The sequence below is a fragment of the Carcharhinus amblyrhynchos genome, chromosome 16 (genome assembly GCF_965287045.1).
Source record: "Carcharhinus amblyrhynchos chromosome 16, sCarAmb.v2.hapA, whole genome shotgun sequence".
Lineage (NCBI taxonomy): Eukaryota > Metazoa > Chordata > Chondrichthyes > Carcharhiniformes > Carcharhinidae > Carcharhinus > Carcharhinus amblyrhynchos.
In genome coordinates this window covers 5,432,433-5,448,103 of record NC_137339.1, presented here as the reverse complement: position 1 = coordinate 5,448,103, position 15,671 = coordinate 5,432,433, and the positions used below count along the sequence as shown (strand labels likewise).

Sequence of the window (15,671 nt, the reverse complement as noted above, 5' to 3'; positions counted from 1 at the left end):
GGCCATGGTTTAATGCCTCACCTCCCTCAGTACTGCACTGGAAGTGTTGAGAATAATACTGTGCTTACATTACTCTAAAATCTCCAAGCTGCAGACTTGGGTGAAAGAGTGCCACCTCTTGAGTCACAGCTGACACCTTAAAAGAACATTATTCTTTTTTAATTTCTTTTTGTTTTTATATTCGTTCGTAGGATGTGGCTGCTGCTGGCTGGCCAGCATTTATTGCTGATCCCGAATTGCTCTTGAACTGAGTGGCTCGCTCAGCCATTTCAGAGGGCAGTGAGAATCAACCACATTTAGTCATGTGGGAGTGTTTGAAAACAAGAGTATTTGCTGAGTCTGGTTAAGGACTGAACATGACAGATTCCCTCCATGAAAAGCCATCCTGCCAAAACACTTACTGGAAGAATTGGTGCTTGGATGGGATGCTTTCAACCAACATTCCAGCCTCAATGAATCCCATTATTTATTTAGGGAATGATTACAGTGTTGTGACGTGAGTGTCACTGGCAAGGCCAACATTTGTTTCCCAACCCTATTCACTCACGAGAGCAGTTAACCACATTGAATGAAACAATTAATGATATTTCAAGATAAGGGATTATTAAGGGATTTAAATGCAAGTTTTGACATTTGTTAAGTTATATGTGCTCTGATATGAATTATATTCCAGAGGTGGGTGCGCAAGCCTGACTACAATATCCTATTGGCTCATAGTCATCCCTTACTTTCTAAAATGAGTATAGGTTGACAGAAAAAAGCACTCATTTTTTCCCTGCCATGTGTTGTCACTGACAGACACTTCTTTCATTATATTTCCTTTCAGGGAATTTTATCAGACGACCGTGTGTTAGCTGCATCTCTCTGGCGACACCTTTTCAATAAGCAGTGTGAGGACCCGGGACAGTTGGAGCTAATGGTGGAATATGTACGCAAACAGGTCAGCAATAGTGAAGCAAAATTGAACAAGTAATCATGATGTTTTACAGAATCAAAATTTCACTTCAACGCTTGCTTTAACTTTATCGGGTGTCGATGAAACAATGGGTGGAACACTGTGCACAGTTTTAGTCTCCACATCGAAGGAAGGATAGACTTGCCTTGGAGGCAATATTGCAAAGGGTCACTTAGATTAGTTACTGCAGTGAAAGGATTGCCTATGATTAGGGCTGAGTAAATTGGGTCTGTAATCTCTGGAGTTTGGCAGAATGAGAGGTGATCTCTTTAAAACTGTTACAATTCCCATTAATACCGAAAGCTTTCAAAAAGAAATGAATTTCCCAGCAACTGACATTAAGAATCATGTGGTGAAATTTTGTGTTTTAAGATTTCTGTTGTAACAAACGAGCTAAAAACAACATAGACTAAACATTACTTAACAGACATCCAATACATCAAACTGAAGAGAAGGTACTTCCACATTGACTAACACAACTGAAATACTATATGACCGATTTATATGTTATGCCACGCTCCCAGCAGCTACGTAGCCTTGAAGATCAAGTGCCACATTCTTCTCAGCTTTTCAGTAGGCTCCCTCCTTTCTGTCGCATCAGGGCAAATCTTCCAAAGTCCCTTTGAAAGTTGTTCCGCTCAGAATTCTGAGCGTCCAGCAGTAAGACCCATTCCGACAAGTCCTCAATCCTTAATCTCCCCAAGCCGCTCCTCTTTGAACAGACAACAGTCTCTCACCAGCATTCTGCTTGGTGGTTAACACAAAGCAGTTTTCTTCTCTACTTTTCACAACAGCAACTGTTTTTGTCTCCCTCTCCTGGTCTCGGTACCCTTGAGTAGAAAACCAGCTTCCCCTCTTTTGTGCCAAGATATGAAAATTAGCTCTTGATTTTCAATAGGTTTCAGCCTGGGTCTCTTTCCCCATGACAACCAAATCACAGAGGCCTATCTTTGAACAGAGCTTAATATGATCTCTCATCCCCTCACTGAGGACATTGTATTTCACTTTAAATTAGAGGAAGAATAAATAACATGAATACCTTGTAAAGTTTGGCCTTCATAATAAAACATACAAGATTATGAAGAGACTTGACAGGATAGACACTAAGAATTTGTATCTGCTAGCTGGGGAATCCAAAACAGGAAGCACAGTTACAGGGTAAGGGGCAATCATTTAGCACTGAAATGAGGAGACCTTTCTTCACTAAGAAAATTGCGAATCTTTGGGACTATCTGCCCCAGAGAATACATAAGTTCCATTGTTAAATATGTTCAGAGTAGTGATAGAGGGATTTTTTGGTATCTTTGGGAATCAAAGGATGTGGGGAACAGGCGGGAAAGTTGAGTTGAGGCAGAAAATCAGTCATTATATTGAATGTTGGGGCAGGCTCAAGGAACCATGTGGTTTGCTCCTTACAGTAGGAGGTCATTCAACTGACTGCTCCTATGGAAGCTTCCTGAAAGAGTTACCTACATGCTCCCATTTCCCTGTGCTTTCACCAAACCCATAAAATCTTTTAATTTTTTTTCTTTTTTATAGCCATTATCGATTCTGCTTCAGGTGGATTATTACATAGTCTTAACAACACGCTGCAGATGATAGCAAAGTCGTCAATCTCTCCCGGCATTATTTTAGTGGTAACATTAAATTGATGCCCTCAAGTTGACCTTTCACTGCCAATGAAAATGGCTCTTTCCGGTTTATTTTATCAAGACCTCTCAGGATTTTGAATTTCTTAGTGGATGTCCTCTTAACCTTCTTGATGCTAGTTTTTAAATTCATTGATGGAATGTAGGCATTGCTGATCAGATCATCACTAATTGTGCTTCAAAAGATGATGGTGAATAACCTTTTGGAACACAACTGAAGAACATTAGTGAACTAGATTTTTTTAATCCATTACTTTCATAGTCACCATTATTGATTACTAGTATTTTTAAAATCCTGGATTTAATCAATTAACTATAAATTCCCTAACTACCTTGGTGGGATTTGAATTTATATCTCCAGGTCATGAGTCTAGGCTCTGGATTATGAACCAAACAGTATAACCACTATGTCACCATATCCTAAAGCATTTCCTCCCTGGTATTAGCCAAATGACTCTTTTCTGCTCTCCTCACATGTTCTTCATGTCCCAAAATAAGTTGTGCTTATCTGGACAGTATATAATAACTGCTCTAACCAATGAGTTGTTTCTATTGATTCAAAGGCAAACAGGCCAGCACAACTGTAAGCTTCAAATTATGATAATGCTGATCTGTGGCTTAGGATATCCCAGTTAGCAAACAAACAAGAGCTAAGATCTTGATAAAATGCTTACTCAATGATTAAGGGTTAAAATTCAACGTGAGCTGCCCTATGGCATTCAATACAAATGCGTTGGAGAAAATATGAACTCACGTTTCTGTTCATGCTTTTGTGTCAGCTGTGGGCCCGCTGGGTAGCTTTCCCATCCCCTGAGTCAGAAGATTGTGGTTTTAAGTCCTACTCCAGGAACCTGAACACCGGAATCTGGGCTGGCATTCCAGTGCAGTACTGAAGGAAAGCTGCGTTGTTGGTGGTGCTGTCTTTCAGATGAAATGTTAAACTCAGGTGCCCTCCATCATCTCTGGCAGACACACGAGATGATGTGGAGATGCCGGCTTTGGACTGGGGTAAACACAGTAAGAAGTCTCACAACACCAGATTATAGTCCAATAGGTTGATTTGGTAACAAATGCCACTAGCTTTCAGAGCGCTGCTCCTTTGTCAGGTAAGTAGGGAGTTCTGATCACAAACAGGGCGTATAAAGGCACACACTCTGTTTACAGAATACTGATTAGAATGCGATTGTTTCCAGCTAATCAAGTCTTAAAGATGCAGACAATGTGAGTGGAGATAGCATTAAGCATAGGTTAAAGAGATGTGTATTGTCTCCAGACATAAGAACATAAGAAATAGGAGCAGGAGTAGGCCATCTAGCCCTTCGAGCCTGCCCCGCCATTCAATAAGATCATGGCTGATCTGTTGTGGCTCAGTTCCACTTTCCCGCCCTCTCCCCATAACCCTTAATCCCCTCTCTTATCAAGAACCCATCAACCCGCTTCTTAAAAATATTTAGCGAGGCAGCCTCCACCACTTCAACGGGCAGAGAATTCCAGAGATTCACCACCCTTTGAGTGAAGAAGTTCCTCCTCAACTCCGTTCTAAACCGCCTCCCCTTTATCTTGAGGCTGTGCCCCCTAGTCCTACTGTCTTTTTTGAGCGGGAAGAGTCTCTCCACCTCTATCCTATCCATCCCATTCATCATCTTATACGTCTCAATGAGATCTCCCCTCATTCTTCTCAACTCTAACGAGTACAAGCCTAGTTTATTCAGCCTCTCCTCATAGCTCAATCCCCTCAACTCCGGTATCAGCCTAGTAAACCTCCTCTGCACTCCCTCGAGGGCCAAAATATCCTTGCGCAGGTGCGGCGCCCAAAACTGCACACAGTACTCCAGCTGCGGCCTCACCAATGCCCTATACAGCTGCAGCAAGACCTCCCTACTTTTATATTCAATCCCCCTCGCTATGAAGGCCAGCATCCCATTCGCCTTCCTGACCACCTGCTGCACCTGCAAGCTGGGTTTTTGCGACTCATGCACAAGGACCCCGAGGTCCCTCTGCACCGTCGCCTGCTGCAGTTTTTCGCCACGTAAGTAATAGTCCTTCCTACCATTCTTCCTACCAAAGTGGACCACCTCACACTTGCCAACATTAAATTCCATTTGCCAGACAGGATAGTAAGTGAGATGTTGCATGCCCAGGCAAGTCATGGGGGTTACAAATAGCGTGACGTGAACCCAAGATCCTGGTTGAGGCCGACCTCATGTATGAGGAACTTGGCTATCAGTCTCTGTTCAGTGACTCTGTGCTGTTGTGTGTCGTGAAGGCTGCCTTGGAGAACCTTTACCCAAAAATCAGAGGCTGAATGCCTGTGACCGCTGAAGTGTTCGCCAACAGGAAGAGAACAGTCTTGCCTGGTGATTGTCGAGCGGTGTCCATTCATCTGTTCTCATAGCATCAGCATGATCTCCCCAATGTACCATGTCTCGGGACATCCTTTCCTGCAGCATATCAGGTAGACAATGTTGGCCGAGTTGCAAGAGCTTGTACCGTGTACCTGGGTGGATGATGTTCTCATGTGAGATGATGGCATCCATGTCGATGATCCAGCATGTCTTGCAGAGATTGCTGTGGCAGGGCTGTGTGGTGTCATGGTCGCTGTTCTGAAGGCTGGGTAGTTTGCTGCGGACAGTGGTCTGTTTGAGGTTGTGCGGTTGTTTGAAGGCAAGAAGTAGGCTGTGAGAATAGCCTTGGCGAGATGTTCATCTTCATCAATGACAAGTTGAAGACTCCGGAGAAGATGTCGTAGCTTCTCCACTCCGAGGAAGTACTGGACGATGAAGGGTACTCTGTCCACCGTGTCCCGTGTTTGTCTTCTGAGGAGGTCAGTGCGGTTTTTCATTGTGGTGCATTAGAACTGTCGATGGATGAGTCGAGCGCCATATCCTGTTCTTATGAGGGCATCTTTCAGCGTCTGGAGATGTCTATTGTGATCCTTCTCATCTGAGCAGATCCTGTGTGTATGGAGAGCTTGTCCGTAGGGGATGGCTTCTTTAACGTGTTTAAGGTGGAAGCTGGAGAAGTGGAGCATTGTGAGGGTATCCATGGGCTTGCGGTACAGTGAGGTGCTGAGGTGACCGTCCTTAATGGAGATGCATGTGCTCAAGAATGCAACCGATTCCAGAGAATAGTCCATGGTGAGTCTGATGGTGGGATGGAACTTGTTGATGTCATCATATAGTTGTTTCAGTGATTGTTCACCATGAGTCCAAAGGAAGAAAATGTCATCGATGTATCTAGTATATAGCATCGGTTGAAGGTCCTGTGTGGTGAAGAGGTCTTGTTCGAGCCTGTGCATGAAGATGTTGGCATATTGAAGTGTGAATTTGGTCCCCATGGTTGTTCCGTGTGTCTAGGTGAAGAGCTGGTTGTTGAAGATAAAGACATTATGGCCCAGGATGAAGTGGATGAGTTGTAAAATTGCATCTGGAAACTGGCAGTTATCGGTGTTGAGTACTGAGACAGTTACAGCGATGCCATCATCGTGGGGGATGCTGGTGTAGAGTGCCGAGACATCCATTGTGACGACAAGTATTCCTGGTTCAACTGCTTTATGTGTGCTGAGTTTCTGTAGGAAGTCTGTAGGAGTTCTGTAGTGTCACAACAAAAGCTGGGGGTTCTTTGTACAGTGGGTTTCGGGATGCCCTCGACGTAGCTGGAGAGGTTCTCGCACAAGCTCCCATTGTCCGATACGATGGGACAGCCGGGTGTGTTTGCCTTGTGTATCTTTGGGAGGCAGTAGAGATCTCCAACGTGGGGAGTACGTGGGATGAGAGCACGGAGGGTGCTCTGCAGGTCTAGATCAAAGGTCTTGAGCAGAGAGTTGAGTTGACAGTTGTGTTCTTTGGTCAGATCTGCAGGTAACTGTCTGTAGTGTTCCTCGTTGTTCAGTTGTTGGTACACTTTTTTGGCCTCTTGGGGTTTCTGGAAGAACTCCTGCAGCCTCATTCACCTAATGAATTCCTCTGTGTCCGCTGCGAGACTGATGGGGTCCATTTTGGTGGTGGCCGCTCGACAATCACCAGGCAAGTCTGTTCTCTTCCTGTTGGCGAACACTTCAGTGGTCACAGGCATTCAGCCTCTGATCTTCGGGTAAAGGTTCTCCAAGGCAGCCTTCACAGCACACGACAGCGCAGAGTCATTGAGCAGAGACTGATAGCCAAGTTCCGCACACATGAGGATGGCCTGAACCGGGATCTTGGGTTCATGTCATGTTATTTGTAACCCCCATGACTTGCCTGGGCTTGTAACATCTCACTTACTGTCCTGTCTGGAGACAATTCACATCCCTTTAACCTATGCTTAATGCTATCTCCACTCACGTTGTCTGCGCCTTTAAGACCTGATTAGCTGTAAAGACACAAGAGATCCCATGGCTCTATTTCAAAGTGGAACAATGCCCTAGTTAATATTTACCTCCCTAAAAAACACATTATCTAGTCATTATCACATTGCAGTTTGGGGGAGTTTACTGTGTGCCAACTGGCTGCTGGGTTTCCTACATTAAAGCAGTGATGGCACTTCAGAAGTATTTTGTCGAGTGTTAAGCACTTTGGGTCATCCTGAGATTGTGAACACCATTTGATAAACATAAGTCTTCCTCTCTAGTCTGTTTTCAGTTTATGCTCACTGTTGTCCTTGCAAATTCTGCCAAGCATTTGTTAAATCATAGCACCATACAACGTCTGTACTCCTGTCTATGTATAAAATATCATCCTGATGTTGTGCTATTCCTCTGCATACTGACATTGCAGTATAAAGATATTCTAGTAATTGGCCAATGAATCAATCTGCTACACAGCAAAGAATTGTGAGAAATCCATTATCATATAGTTTGGTTGTAGTAACATTATGATATAACCAATTCATTAACTTTTCATGAAACACTGTAGTAATGTTCCCAATTAGAAAATGTTTTGCAAATGATTCTAATCACCAATTGCATAACTTGTGGCCAAAGTTTTGGATATTATGCAAATATTTAATCAGTGATTAGCCTAACTTCAAAATTGCGTGATTTATGAAGTTTCAACAGCATACATTTAAACGAGGAACCTTTGCACATTTTACAATCCTGGGATGTCCCGTTATGCTTTATAAGTTGCGTGGTCATTGTTTAATGGATGGAACATAAGAGCAAGCTCCCACAAACAGCAATAAGTTAAATTATCAGATAATCTGTTATGGTTATTGAAGTATAGATATTGGTGAGAAAACTAGGGGCAACTCGCCCGCTTTTCTTTGAAACAGTGATACCTGAGCTGAGATATGACCACAAGAAATAGGAGCAGGAATCAACCATGTGGCCTGTTGAGCCTGCTTTGCAATTCCATCTGATCATAGCTGATCTTGAACTTTAACCCCATCTTTCTTCCTGCTCCCCTTTTCCCTTAATTCCCTGAGAGTTCAAATATTTGTCTGTATCAGCCTTAAATATATCCCAGGTTAAAGTCCAATAGGTTTATTTGAAATCACAAACTTTTGGAGCGCTGCTCCTTCATCAGGCAAGTGGAGAGGCAGGGTTCACAAACACGGCATATGTAGACAAAGATACTATTGCAAGATAATGGTTGGACTGTAAGTCTTCACAGGTAATCAAGTCTTTATAGATACAGACAGTGTGAGTGGAGAGGGATAATCACTAATTAAAGAGGTGTGAATTGTCTCAAGCAAGGATGGTTAGTAAGATTTTGCAAGCCCAGACCAAATGATGGAGGTTATACATAGTGTGACATGAACCCAAGATCCCAGTGATCTTGGGACTGGGATCTTGGATTGGAGAAAAAGTGTGCTACATTTTATACTCTGTATAAAAAGCCTGGAATTATCTCTCACTTTTTGAGTGCCAAGGAAATAATGATTAAAATTGCCCAATAATACTTTATTTCATAAAGAGTGGATCATGCTCCATTGCATTGGAAAAATGGGTACTTTAAAGCAGCAAGGAAATTATGCCAAAGGATGCAGATATAATTCAGATCAGTCAATCTGCAGACATCCATGACACATCTTTATTGTAAAAAGTTCATTTTTTACTGTCACCATTAGAGGGGCAGTGGTATACTGTTGTGATATGCATTTCAGTTAGTGCAAAAGCATTGTATATTGCTGTAGCAGGGCGCTGTACATTTGGGTATTGTGATGAGTTTGATCTCTACATGACTGCCCCTGCTTCAGGCTACAGAAACCCTCATGCCATTGTTACCTCTAGACTTGACTATTCCAGCGCACTCCTGGCTTCTCTCCCACATACTACCCTCTATAAACTCAGTCATTCAAAGCTCTGCTTGTGTCTGTCCTACTTTGCACCAAATTCCATCCACCTGTCACTTCTCTGTTGACTGATCTACATTAGGTTTTCGTTAAGCAACATGTATGTTCCAGTTATGGATCTCATCATAATTTGAAACACTTGGTTGAAGTTATGTTTATGAAATGTTTTTACTCTGTTGGCCATGCAGTTTATTCCCAACAGAAGCTGTGAGAATCACTTGAGCAAAACGGTGACATTACACAGCTGACCTTGAAGCTCTTTAAAAGACATTGTCTCTATGCTTAATCCTCCAACTTGACCAGAACTGAGGAACTAGATGGGTCATTCAACCCCTCGAGCCTCTTCTGTAATTCAGTGAGATTATAACTGGTGTGCCCTATGGGAACAGATTCTCTTGGCCTGTCCTTGGATGTTGCAAAAACAGAACACCATATATCAACTTAGACCTGGTCATCTGAATATTCCACCTTCCGTATATATTGAAACTGAGATTCTGGAATATGTTGAGTATTTCCTGTATCTAGGCAGCCACCTTTCTCAAAAGGCCACCATTGATGGGGAGATCCAACACCAGAACAGTTGAACTTTCTACAAATTACAGCAGCGAATGTTTGACGACAAAGATCTCTGCAAGTCAACAAAAGTCCCAGAGTACAGAGCAGTTGTTTTCACGCTCCTGCACTGCAGTGAGAACTGGACTATGTATGAGTGACACATAACAGCGCTAGAGAAATTCCATCAGCAATACCTCTGTTGCATTCTCCAGAATCAATGGCAGGATTGCCAAACCTATGCTAGTGTCCTTGAAGGCAGCTTCACAAGCATTTGGGCAAAATTTCTGCAAAATCAGTTTCAGTGGACTAGACACTGTATCTTGATGGCTGTAAACTGTTTCCCCATGCAGTCAGGTTTTCTCAAATGGCCAACATTCCAGGAAGGACAAAGAAAATGTTTCAAAGAAACTCCGACTCTCCTTGAAGCACAGCAGCATTGATATTAATCACTGCAAGGAGCTTGCTAGTAATCTTGCTAGAGGGGACATAGCTTTAAATTAAGGCGTGGTAATTATAGGACAGATGTCAGAGGTAGGTTCTTTACTGAGAGAGTAGTAAGGGTGTGGAATGCCCTGCCTTCAGCAGTTGTGGACTCGCCAACTTTAAGGGTGTTCACATGGTCAGTGGATAGGCATGTGGGATAACATTGGAATAGTTTAGGTTAGAGGGTCATTAGATTGGTTCCACTGGTTGGCGCAACATCGAGGGCCGAAGGGCGTGTACTGCGCTGTAATGTTCTATGTAATCCTTCAAAGTGGCATTTGTGGGGACCTTACGCAACCATAAAACCAAAGCATGATTGCGAGAAAGAGTGCAGAAAAGTCCAGACCCGCCACTGATAGAAGACATGGAGAAATTTCACAGTAACTTCATTGCAGTGTTAATGTAAGCCTTACTTGTGACTGATAAATAAACTTTACATCATCTATCTTCCCCGCATATTCCTCATCTCAATGCTGCCAATCTGGGCCAACCTGCCCAAGACAGGCAATTCTGCTGCAGATTTATGGAAGGGCCTGTGGCATAACACCAACAACACAGCCCAGAATTAGCATCTGGTTGATGATCCCATGTTGGAAATCCCAGGCTTCAACCTCTTACTTGACAAATAAGCCAAACCAAACAGGTTTCGCACTGGAGCCAGTCCCTGCAGCAACAACTTCTTCCACTGGGAATACCATGACTCACACCTGTGCGATTGTGATAAATGCAAACCATGATGCATGGAATCGACCAGTGCCCTCAACCTGTGCTTCAGTGATGTCTCACTGCCCTACATGAGGAGGCTGTCAAAAAGCTGAAGAATTTCAAATTTGACATCTAGTAGTTCATCAGTGCATATGACAGGAGTAGTAATGATGAGACAAAGTGGTGGCAAAGAAGGGAAGCACATCCTGCACTCTGGATCCCTGGTATTAATGGTAAATATGCTCCAAGCTGGAGAATTCTACTTCTAACAGCCAGGGAAGTCTATGCTGAAGTTGGGTATTTGAGGTGAAGGAGGAATGGGGAAGAGAGTGATAAGAGATTATGTGACAACAGAGTAACTATGGAATAGCCTCCCAGGTCTTGCACTTCCCTATCTTTCTCCAGCCCTAAACCCACCGAGATCTTTGAGCCCTTCCAACTCTGTTAATGGCTTCACCATTGGAGGTCATGTCTTCTTTATCCAACAGACCTTAAGCTCCAGAATTCCTTTCCTGCACCTTTCCAACTCTCAACTGCTCTATTCTCTTTTGAGATGCTTATTAAAAACAAGCCTCTTTTTACCACCTGCCCTACCAAGTCCTTATGTGGCTCAGTGTCAGATTTAGTTTGGCTAAACTCCTGTGAAGCATCCTGGGACATTTTATTATGTTAAAGGTGCTATATAAATACAAGTTCTTGTTGATTAAAAACTCAGAAATCAGGCTTGAATGGACCTTTATCAGCGTAAATTATCCACAATCTCAACAGGAAAATTAAAATTGATGGAAATAAGGAATATCTGTTTTAAATGCCTATTCCAAGAAGTTCTGTAAAAGAGGAAAGAAAACAAATGCTTTTGGGTGTTCCACCACAGCTCCAGAGATCAGAACCATGGTGTGAATGTGCACACAAGTACTTGTCTACTCTGATGCCAGAATGTCAATAACTCTCTTGGCCTCCTGCTTTTCCCTCTCAATAAAGAAAATCCTCATTCAAGACTGCAGATACCAACGGTGAGCCGGAACATCAGTCATGACTTCATCCTGTAGGTTACCTGGAACCTTAACATGAAAGAATAAAAGTTCCTGGAAGTTCTGGGATTTAGCTAAAGTAAAAGCAGTCTCCACGTAGCTAACAGTCGTTCAGTTGTTCTCGTGACCACAGGAAACGTGCAAGTTGTGACCAACACACTAAATTCTTCAGAGAAATTTCCTTTCAAAAACAAAAACTTTTGTGGTATTGGGATGTGTCGGGGCCAGTAATCATACACCCAGAACTCATTTGAAACCAGGAAATGGACAATTTAACTGAGTTCCCGTGTTCAGTCCAGGAAGTGGGCTGTGAAGAAGGTGTTATAGATTCAGCTGGGACACAGCCAGATTAGGAGGAAGCATTGCATTTGATGTCAATGTCTTCGACTTCTGTCTTTGACCTCCCCTTATTGCCCAGATTACTTTTTCTTATTCTTTTTTCTGTGGTGTCAGACAAAGCTGAAAGCAAGCTGTTCAATAAATTAACCCTTCCAACTTCAATTTAGTGAGAGGAGTTCAGGGCGAATAGTAGCTGTTGCTGCTGTTAGGATTGTGCTAAGCTATAGCAAGTCCTTTTTTTAAGATTGTAGTCTGTGCTTTGGTCTATTCTTTGGTGAATTTTGAACTGATTAACTTTGTAATATTTCTAACATTCTATTTCCACAGGATTAAAGATCAGGGTAATAATAAAGTTTGTATGAAAAACAGGAATAGACCATTTGGCCCAACAAGCTTTACGCAGGCCTCCTTCCATCCCTCTTCATTTTAACCCAATCAAATTATCCTTCTCACCTTTCTCAGTCACACTTTAAATTAACTTTCCCATAAATGCACCTATGCTATTTACCTCAACTACACCTTGCAGCAAATTTCACATGTCAGCCTCTGCATTTCTTTGATTCAATAGTGGGTTTCTTGTGTTTATGAACTCTAGTTTTGTTCCCCTCCTCAAGTGGAAAAATCTTCTCAGCGTGCACCCCTTATCAAACCCTTCCGTAATCCTAAAACACGTTCTTTCCTGATAGATATAACTTCTCGCTCAGTTCCGGTGACTCCAAGCTGCTTCATCTATTCTTCCACCAGTAAAAGTGGGTCAGGATTTCAACAGCGGGATTTACTTTGATTGAAGTTCTTGTCTGTTTTATCCATTTAGATCCAGTACCTGGACTCGCTGAGTGGAGAGGACCTGCTGCTGACTGGAGAAGTGAAGTGGCGACCCTTGCTGGAGGACAACCCGCAGAGTATTGTGAAACCCATCCCCCCAGCTTACAATGACGAGGGGCTCTGAGCTAAGACCAAATGTGAAGCCAGAGCCAAAGTTCGCAGATGTGTACTGGTCAGGGGTGCAGAAGAGTTTGATGACAATCATACGCTTGAGCAGGACATCTTAAGATCTTTATGGATCCTGTTTTGTAGTTTTTCTCCCCTCTCACATTCTGTTAGGAATATAATCTTGATTTGCTTTGCTGGAAGTACCCTCCATTTTCAGCATTTTCCAATTTCAGGTTAAATTACATATGGGTCTAAGCCAAAATAGTGTTTGTTTCCGACCTGAGAAACGTTGGGTTCATTTCTGTGCTGTTCTGTGACATTGTCAGGTTAACTGAAGGGATCTTCCATAAAGACTTTGGGTAGTGTTTGCAGTATTATGGGCACATTTGCCAATGAAACTACACAAGCTCTGGATATCATAGCAGCTAGGCTTCAGGGGCAAGGTACGCAAGCGTTTCCAGATATCTGCGGGTAGTGATTGGAGGATGAATTGAAATGAAGTTTGTTAATCTTTTTCCGTAGAATTGATAACCTAATCATGTAGTGTGGCCTCGATGGGATTTTGTTAATGGACCCCAAGGTTCAAATGTATTATAGAAATCTTTGCGGCAAAAACAATTTGAAGTGGACCCTACTGTGGTGAGTTAAATGCTTCTGATGCCAACAGAACAAAGAGTATTAATACAGTGCATGCATGCAGTTGTCCCATAGTTTGTATGTTTTCCTTGCACATGAGCACAACCTTAAATCCCAGGAAGAAAGTCAAAAGAGACGTGAGAGAAATCTAGTGTTTCAGCGAGAATACAGCAGCCAGTTTATCCAACGGACAAATCAGTAATGTTTTATTTCTCATATTGTTTCCCCTTACCTGTCACGGCACCGATGTATTGTTAATCTGTTTGTACAATGGCTACGGGGTCTTCCAGTTATAATCTGCCAGTGACGGCACTGCAAGCAGCAGTCATTCAGCATGAGTACACCTTCCCTGATATCACAGTGACTATAATTCTCAGAGTCATAGATCCTAAAGTACTTTGGGATATTCTGAGGTCCCAAAGTAGCACAAATTTTCTTAGCAGAATGGGAAGCGTATGTTATAAGAACATAAGAAATAGGAGCAGGAGTAGGCCATCTAGCCCTTTGAGCCTGCCCCGCCATTTAGTAAGATCATGGCTGATCTGAAGTGAATCAGTTCCACTTTCCCGCTTTCTCCCCATAACCCTTAATTCCCTTGTCATGAAGTTCAATTAAATACATATTTTGATACTAATTAGACTAACTTAGATCCAGGTTCAGTTCCAGCCTTGGGTGACTGTGTGGAGTTTGTACATTCTCCCTGTGTCTGCATGGGTTTCCTCTGGGTGCTTTGGTTTCCTCCCACAGTCCAAAGGTGTGCAGGTTGGAGGATTAGCCATGGTAAATGTGAGGTAACAGGGATAGAGTGGGGTAGAGTGCCTGGGTAAGGTATTCGGTCAGAGAGCCAGTTCAGACTCGAGAGTTAAATAGCCTCCTCCATCATTGTAGGGATTCTTTGAACTTCAGACTGTAATTTAATTGAGTGGCTCAGGTTGCAAGTCTTTCAGAAGTTGTACTTGGGATTTACATTGTCCAAACATCTTGCATGCTTTATTGCATTTTAATCGCTGTCTGTTGACTTGTTTGTCCTTCATTTCACACTTGTTATTTCAGTCTTGCTATTTCATTGGATTTTTCAATACTTTTTTGCCATTTCACCTCATGATGCAGGAGAGGTGTATCTCTGTGAACCAATGATAAAATAGCTGATGATCGGATATGAGACATTGCCATTTCTATAACTGAGCTACGCAGAAGGTGACACAGCTTCTACCCCTGATCTGTACTAAGTGGGCTGGACAATGAATGGTTCCTCCCTGACTGGCATTCCTATACATTTAAAACTATATGTTTTGACTTCTATCACAGTCTTTAAATTGAAACAGTTCCTGTTGGGGTTTATGCTTGATATCTCGTAACTTTGCTCTTTTAAAGTATAAGTTTTCAGTTACCATTTTAAATTTGTTTGCAGTTTGGACCGTACACTGTGCTAATTAAAGTTGCAAAACTGTGTGAATACCTGCACCCTCCTCTGTCAATCTCCACTATCACTCCACATGACTGCTTTTAAGAGTAAAGGAGTCAAATTTTGTTCTTACAACTTCACCAACAAGATTTGCCTTGGAAATTCCTGGAGCTCCAACTTGTAATCATATATGCTTTTTAAATGTGAAATAATGACTGTGTGCAACTTAACCTCAGGAGAGTCCTGAAATTCAGAAGCCCCAAATGCAGGGGACTGAGCACAGAATCAAGGCTATCACTATCAGTGCAGTACTGACAGAGGTGTTGCCTTTCTGATAAGATGTGTAATCAAGGCTCCCTCTACTTTTATGGGGGCTGGTTAGCTCAGTTGACTCGACAGCTGGTTCGTGATGCAGAATGATACTAACATCCTGGGTTCAATTCCCAAAATGGCTGAGGTTATTCATGAAGGCCTCACCTTCTCAACCTTGCCCCTCACCTGAGATGTGGTGATCCTCAGGTTAAATCACCACCAGTCAGCCTCTGGTCAGCTGGGACTACAGCTTTTAGTTTTTTGGTTTAATGTGAAGAAGAGAAGGCAGTTCTCCATGATTTGGCCAAAATTTGTCCCTCAGTCAACATTGCTAAATAGGTTATCTGCTCGTGATCACATTGCTGTTTGTGGAAGCTTGCTGTATGCAGTTGCTG

General features: G+C 42.6%; 1 protein-coding gene across 2 annotated transcripts in view; it reads left to right on the top strand.

The window, feature by feature from the left end:
- uqcc1 (ubiquinol-cytochrome c reductase complex assembly factor 1) overlaps positions 1-15,015 on the top strand; it is a 98,626-nt gene extending 83,611 nt beyond the window's left edge. For both annotated transcript variants that reach the window (XM_080204610.1, XM_080204608.1), the window contains 2 exons: positions 827-940; positions 12,805-15,015. In XM_080204610.1, coding sequence (XP_080060736.1) covers positions 827-940; positions 12,805-12,939 — 249 coding nt within the window. In that variant the 3' untranslated portion in view covers positions 12,940-15,015. The remainder of the gene's footprint in view (positions 1-826; positions 941-12,804) is intronic.
- Positions 15,016-15,671: the final 656 nt, after the last annotated feature.